This window comes from Orycteropus afer, unplaced genomic scaffold, assembly GCF_000298275.1.
Source record: "Orycteropus afer afer isolate SDZICR_OR568_19922 unplaced genomic scaffold, OryAfe1.0 scaffold00263, whole genome shotgun sequence".
In the NCBI taxonomy this organism is placed as follows: domain Eukaryota; kingdom Metazoa; phylum Chordata; class Mammalia; order Tubulidentata; family Orycteropodidae; genus Orycteropus; species Orycteropus afer.
Genome location: NW_006921850.1, coordinates 4215997 through 4223920, shown reverse-complemented (window position 1 = coordinate 4223920; position 7924 = coordinate 4215997). Strand labels below are relative to the sequence as shown.

Here is a 7924-nt window from a genome sequence, read left to right as displayed (position 1 = left end):
AAAAAAAAAAAAAATTCAGGTTTCTACCTTCTCTTGAAAACTCTGAACATGTGGTAACTAATGCTACACCCAATTGTGGCTCAAGATAAATAACTGCTGTTTGGTTTCCAATTTGCTATTGTGCCTGGCCGGCTCCTACAATCATTTATGCCTGCCTGGATCCTGTAGGCATATATCCTGAGTACAAAAGTTTTGCTAACTATGAAGACAAATATTAGACTTCATTTCCTAATACAACGAAGTTAGTCTATCTAGGTGCTTACTTGAAATATCTGCATTTGACTGCTAACCAGAAGGCTGGCAGTTCAAACCCACCAGCCACTCCTTGGAAGGAAGATTGGGTAATCTACTTTCGTAGAGATACTGCCTCAGAAACCCAAGGAGGGGTTGCTATGAGTCAAATCAACTTGATATCAGTGAGTTATAAATGAAAGTGCATTGCCCTGCCATAGAGTGGTGTACTGCTGTTTTAGTAGAGGGAAAAAAAAAGAAGTTATCAGAATCAGGGTCCTTTATTTTTCTGTATTTTAAATGCCCCTAAGATTTTATAATAACTCTACCAAGTTATACTTGATTGCATGGAACCATTAACTTCCACCATTTAATTTTAAATAATAAACAAAATTTTAGGACACTTTATTGACATAAGAACAGTTTTTCACTTAAATACATATTGTTGCTGTTATGTGTTGTCGAGTCAGACTTGACTCATAGCAACCCCTCCCTGGGTTTCCGAGGCAGTATCACTACGGAAGTAGATTGCCCACCCTTCCTTCCGAGGAGTGGCTGGTGGGTTTGAACCACCAGCATTCTGGTTAGCAGTCAAGTGCCTTAGGCACTACGCTACCAGAGCTCCTGAAATACATATAGAATATATTAAGTATTTCATATGTGGTTCTGATGGAAATGGCTTCTTTTGAGAATCATCAGATACCTTTTCAAAAATGAACTGTTTCTTGTAGCTTTCTCTTCCAACCCCTATCTACAACTACACTGTTCCTTAGTTATCTAGTGCTGATACAACAGAAATACCACAAGTAGATGGCTTTAACAAACAGAAATTTATCTTCTTAAGAGGCTAAAACTCCAAATTCAGGGCACCGGCTCTAGGGGAAGGCTTTTTCTGTCAGCTCTGGAGGAAGGTCCTTGTCTCTTCAGCTACTGCTCCTTGGAATCTCCATGTGTCTAGGCATCTATCTTACTCCATGTCTGCTTCTAGGATGCTTGTCTTTTTTTCTCAAAAGAGCTCAATTTTAGACATACACTACATTAAGCCTATCTCATTAACATAATAAAGACAATCCATTTTCAAATGGGATTATAATCACAGACACAGAGGTTAACAACACATTTTGGAGAACACAATTCAACCCATAACATTCCCTCATGGACAAGTAATCCGGAGTATGTAATATTTAATGTGTCGTTATTAGTAAGCCAATATGCTTGCCTTCGGTGAAATTAGGAGACTGTATTCTCAGGCTCCAGGCAGCCTGAACCCCAGCTTGCTCTGAGGTATGCAGTGGTCCCAGAAGGCACTTGTCTGTGCTTTTCTTCAAGATGAGACAGCATGTCTGGTGACAGGGGTAAACCCTACAAATGAATAATGTTAATGTATAATCTCCTAAGGGTTCATTTAAATGGCTGCTTTCTGTTGACAATGGCTTAGTACTGCTTCTGTTTCTCACAAGTTGCCAAAGAATCCTGGAAAGATGCTCCTTGTGGATTCCTAAAGCACCCATTTTACTTGAAGAAAAGCAAGTTCCATTTTTCTATATTAGGAAAATTTATATAAATTTAAGATAAAACATAGATTTGTATGCACTCTGTCTTGGTGACTCTTGTCCCATCTCTGCTCTTAGGGTACCTTCTTGGGAAAGTTTGAAAAGTATTCTCCTCAATTGTTAAGGGGAATACATACTGTAGAAAGAACTACATTGACATGATTCATCTTTTCTTTCATTAGGTTTTATTGCTTAAAGAAATGGGAGTTCTGGTGGTGTAGTGCCTAATGTAAATTTCACTTTTTTGGAAAATTCATTTCAGCAAGCCAAACTATCTGAAGTAAAAAGAATTTTAGTTAACATGGCTGGCAGAAACTTTGAACTTTTCTGTGACTAACGTGTGTGGAAGAAGAGCTAAGTATTTTTACAAAGTAAGTGGCACAATCAGATATATAATGTGACATGAAATGGAATCTTAATTCAATTAGCCATACTGTTTCTGGACTAGAAACTTTAAAAAGATGTGTGTGGTCCTAGAAGGTGCACTCAAGGATTATTTAATCTATTTCCCTTAATTTGTATATGAGGAAATTGAAGCAGCGACACTGTACAACAATTAAATGAGTATAGAGTTTGGAGGCAAAAGTAAAAATACAAACACTCATTCTGTACCAGTGTGTTGGAGGTTGAGTTAATCTCTCTCCTACAGGGCAAGATCCTACAAATCAATCATAAATCAAAGAGGTCCTGGAAATCTCTGGCTTTGATGGGGAGACCAACTGGGGATGACCAGAGCCTAAGCAGCGCCTCAAGTCCACTGTGGTAGACTTATATGTGCCTGAAAAATTAAGCATCAGTCTGCCAATCTGTGCCCTAAAGAGGACCACTGACAGTAATCCTTTTACAGTACAGATTGCTTCCTTTTGAAGGTCCAGATTGTGAAACTCAAGAGCCTGTCAGCTGGAGGTTAGCAAGTTCTTGATGGTGGGGGCATGAACCCATAGGGCAATTTGGCAATCCTGGGCCCTTGGGCAGCACTTCTCTCAGTGTCCTGGAGGGCAGCCCTGAAGCTGCTACTTTAGCTTCACAGCTGAGGAGGGAAAGGATGTATGACAACATGTCATAATTCACATAGATGCTGAATCTGGTAGCATAGTGCCTAATGCACTTGACTGCTAACCAGAAGGCTGGCGGTTCAAACCCACCAGCCACTCCTCGGAAGGAAGGTTGGGCATTCCTACTTCCGTAGTGATACTGCCTCGGAAACCCAAGGAGGGGTCGCTATGAGTCGGGGCCGACTCAATGGCAAATAACAACAACAACAACAGCTGAATAGGAATTTAAGCATAGTTTTAGGAAGACCTTGTTTTGATTAATTTCTTTTATTTAACTAGTTTGAGGAGTACATGTGGCATTTGTTGAGAGTATTTTCATAAATTGTATGTGTGAGGTACTTGCCAGAGTTAGGAGCTCTGGTGGCATAGTGCCTAAGACATCTAACTGCTAAGCGAAAGGCTGGCAGTTCAAACCCACCAGCCATTCTGCAGAAGGAAGATGAAGCAATCTACTTCTGTAAAGATTTACCAACTCAGGCTCAGGACCACAGTCGCAGGGAACATCAAGCTCCATTGGCATAACGTACAACACAAAAACATTGTCCCACATCCTACTTTGGTGAGCAGCGACTGAAATCTTAAAAGCTTGCAAGCGGCCATCTAGATGAAATGATGGCTCTCTCCTCGTTCAGAGCCAAGAAGAATGAAGAAAACCAAAGAACTAGATAGTGCCTGGCTACCACTGTCAACCACTTAGAGGGGGATCTATGTAGGAGATCTTTGATAGAGTGGGAGAACAATGTGGAACAAAACTCAAAATCATTAAAAAAAAAAAAGGGGGGGACCAGATTTGCTGGTCTGATAGAGCCTGGTGGAACCACTGAGACTATGGCCCCTAGCTGCCCTTCAGGTCTGGAACTGAACCCACTCCTGTGGCTTCCAGCCAAACAACAGACAGGCATATGAGCTGAACATTTACATTAGGTAGATACACTCCTTGGAGAGCTCAGTCATGGGAGAATAGAAGGGCTGTGTATGCACAGGGAGACAGTTTGTAGGGCAGGACACAGGGAAGAGGTAACTATGGGGAGGAAGTGAGAAGGGAGCTGTTGCATTGTGGGAAACTGCAGTCAATGTCATGAAATAAAGTATATGTGAGCAGCTATATGTAAAATGAATTTGCTATGTAAACTTTCACCCAAATCACAATAAAGATTTAAAAAAAAAAAAAGATTTACCACCTCAGAAACCCAATGGAGGTCACTATGAGTTGAAATCAATTCGATGACAATGTTTTGAGTTTTTTGGAGGGCTGCTGGTACTATTTAGAAGTCTTAAGCAACTCAACTATGAGTTTTATTTCCTATAGCTGGAATTGGGTTAAAATAAAGATTGTAAAGCCACAGGCCAAGAAGTGTCAGTTCTCAATCTGTTCGCAGATGATGCTCCCTAAGTGCTTTGCAGGGAGATGAAAGTGCATTCATTTTATCTAAAAGCGGGAAATTCCTTCCTTACTAGCCAGTCTTTTGAAGCGCCAAATTAAGACTCCAAATTCAAAACTGTTGGGAAAAAAATTTCAGCTTTTTCAGCTCTAAGGGGGATAAAAAGTAAATGGCATTCTTGTAATTATCATACATTTTAAATTTGTGAAAGAAAGCTCTGTTCAGTCAAATGTAATTTGCACACACACAAAAAATAATGTGTAAGAACGACTGCCAAAATAAAAATAAAGTCTAGTCTCTTTATTAGTGCCTATTGTAGGTCAAGTACTATGCTTAATGTTATATATGAATTAAGAATTATCTCATTCAATCATCATAATCTGCTTTTTATTCCATTTTACACATGGGAACTAGTAGAGACTAAATGCTTAATCATTATGTTAATACTCCCATCCAAAAAAGATAATAGTATACCATTGGCTTGTCCTTTAAAGCATAATCTATAGCATAATTTCAATCCATTTAAATAAACAGTGCTCACATAAAAATACAGAACAGTAGAAAAGATTTCTTTTAATAAAAGAATAAAGTAGCAAAATTAAAAATACTTCAATCTTAATATAAACTTTAATGTAATAGCTTCAAAAGACTGGCCCGATTCCATGTTATTTATAACAAATAGAATAAATCTGCTAGCCACACAAGTCCAAAGAACTGTGTTGGACTGTCAGCAAAAATACTAAAATAGGCCAAGCACCACAGGCAAATGGAACCATGCAGTTTTACCTATCCTATGAACAGATTTTCAATCACTGACAAAGCCAAATTGACCTAATACATTATAAAAATCTGTACAAAATTACTTTAACCAACTGTAGTCTGCTTTTATGATTTCAAACTATGCCCCAAAGGTAAAGAGACAATTTCCCCTCAAAGACTGAAGTGGATATATGGAGTTTATTACAGCAAAAAACTATGTGCCAAGTGTCTACATCGAGCAATCAGGAAACAAACAATTATTCGGATCACTCATATCAGATTTGTTAACTTTGAGGATAATTTTTAAAATCCTACTATTTCCTTCTTTAAATGAATGCTTAAATATTTATGTGATGATGATTAATGATTTTAGTAAAGCATTAACAAGTTCATGGGCAAAAATCAAGCCAAGTTCTCAAAACTGTCTATAAGGGCCTAAGCAAGCTGGAAATGTGATACAAAAGGGAGAACCAGTGTAAACCTCATCAAAGGGATTCAAAATCAATCAGAAAACAAAAACTTAAGTTGGTACACAATACTTGACTGTGGGCTGGCTAATAGGCCACAGGTTTGTAACTCCCAAATGAAAGTTTGGAACCAGAATCCAGAGATTTTTTCCTACTATAGTTGCTTCTTGACCCAGTCTACAGATTTTGATTAGGGCAAAGCAGTTTACATACAGGCTATGGCACTCCCCTACAGATTTTTTGTCATATAACTCTATGTCCTGGATGGAAGTTAACTTTAACATCTAAATTATTGGACTCTTTAAAAATATCTTTTTTTCCTTATAAAATTGCAAATGTCTTAGCTACATATAAATGAAATATCACTGTTGGGATGGCATTTTACCTGCTTAAGGAATCGGTCAGAAGCTTGACTGTGCTTGGTTAACACACTTGGCAGAGAAGGATTAGCATATTCAAACTGAGGATTGTAGGTATAGTCAGACTTGAAGAATCTGAGTTTTTCTTTCTCCAAGTTGGTAGGTTTTATTGCAGTCAATATACAAAATTTCTTTCCAGAAAAGTCATCTTTTTCAAAACTTCTAGATAGCTGAGGCTGCTGCTTTGGCTTTGGTACAGTGGAGAAATGACGCCGCTTGACCTTGTTTCTGGGTTTCGGTGGCAGCACTATGTTGTTTCCTGTAACAGAGATATCATAGGCAAACTTTACCGGACTTGACACTGAACTCGTGACAAAGTCAGCAGGCTGCCTCTCGAGGCAGTACCAAGTACCACCACTCATCACAGGCACTGGAACCTTCATCTTGCGAAGATCTTTACTACGAGAAGAGCTAGGAGGCTTGACCGGTTTTCTACATCGTTTGTAGTAGGTAGAGGAAGACTGTTTTTGTGAGTGATGCTTTTTCTCTTCTTTACTCTGTAGTAGGACATTGTAGCTACTGGTTCCAGTTGTGAAAATATCCTTTAGTACTCCAGAAGATAAATGTAGGATGCTTCTTTTGCTGTCAACGACCAATGAATCTTCTGCATTTAAAATAGACGTCTTAGCAAGTTCTTGCTCGGGCCAGTGAAGCTTTTCTGTGTTAATAAACAAAATCAAAACAAAAGAAATGATAGAGATACCAGATGAAGCAAATTTCTTATTATCAGGAAAGCATTCTGAAGGTTTTTTAAATTTTATAGTTTTTCAATAAGCTTTAGAAAAGACATTATAAATACTAAAACAGTATGTTACCAATCCTACTAGAAATGCTGTCATACCAGATACTGTCAGTTTTCTTACATGTGAGTGTTCACATGTTAAATTAGTTATACAAATCTCAGTTTCAAACTTTCTAGATGATCACAGTCTAATACAGATGTGAAACAGACAACACACAAACACAATCATATATGCAAACAATTTGAATATCCAACTCTACCAAAGAAGGTGAATTTCAGAAAAAGGATATATAGTGTTGTTAATACCAAAATAAAACTCCAAAGCATTTTTAAGGGTAAAACAATCTCAACACTTGGCACTGTATATAAATCCAAAAAAAAAAAAAAAGGAAAAAGAACCCAAACCTACTGCCATTGAGTCAATTCTGACTCACAGTGACCCCCACTGGGTTTTCAAGGCTATAAATCTTTACAGAAGTAGATTGCCTCATCTTCCTCCCATGGAGCAGCTGGCAGGTTTGAACCACTGACCTAGTTAGCAGTCAAATGCCTTGCCCACTATGATAACAGCTCCATATATAAACAGCCACCAGTAAAAAGAAGGGCAATACCTTTTCTATCTCAAAAATCATTTTTAATATCAAATAGATAATATATATGTATGTTTAAGCATGTTTTAGTATGTCTTCAATATCAATAATTGGTTAATTCTCCTGAAAATTGTAGGCTATAGATTAATATGGAAGAAAACAAGCCCCCCCCCACCGTTGGCTAGTTTGAAAAACTATTTTAATTACAATTACATAGATTCTAATATACCAAATGGCAGGTTCAGTAGATGTCAGTTTAGCCTTCAGATCTCACAAGTGCTTTAGACAGGGGAGAATCACTTGATATATACCATTATTCATGAACTTACTTCAACTGTGTTTATTTGCCATCAACAAATATATGGACTACTGGACTACTGGACTACTATTAATTGGGCACATGGCTCTGAGAAGAGAAGCATCTTTATAAAGACATTACTGTCAACTAGGTTCTAATTTCATTCTGAAGGTAAGGCATTCTACAAATATTTAAATAATACAAGGTAGAATAATATTAAATGTGAAAAACAAAAGATATAAACAATAATCTAAGAGTTCAAAGAAGGAAGAGAGCAATGTAAAGAAAGACTGTGTACAAGTACAATGTTCATCGCAGTACTATTTACAATAGCCAAAAGTTGGAAACAACCTAGATGTCCATCAACTGAGGAATGGATAACCAAACTATGGTACATACACACAATGGAATACTATGCAATGCTAAAG

General features: G+C 37.7%; 1 protein-coding gene across 1 annotated transcript in view; it reads right to left on the bottom strand.

Annotated features, from left to right (window-relative positions):
* KIAA0895 (KIAA0895 ortholog) overlaps positions 1 to 6522 on the bottom strand; it is a 105510-nt gene extending 98988 nt beyond the window's left edge. Inside the window, exon 1 of the mRNA XM_007950100.2 lies at positions 5833 to 6522. Within this exon, the coding sequence (XP_007948291.1) occupies positions 5833 to 6249 (417 nt within the window). The 5' untranslated portion in view covers positions 6250 to 6522. The remainder of the gene's footprint in view (positions 1 to 5832) is intronic.
* Positions 6523 to 7924: the final 1402 nt, after the last annotated feature.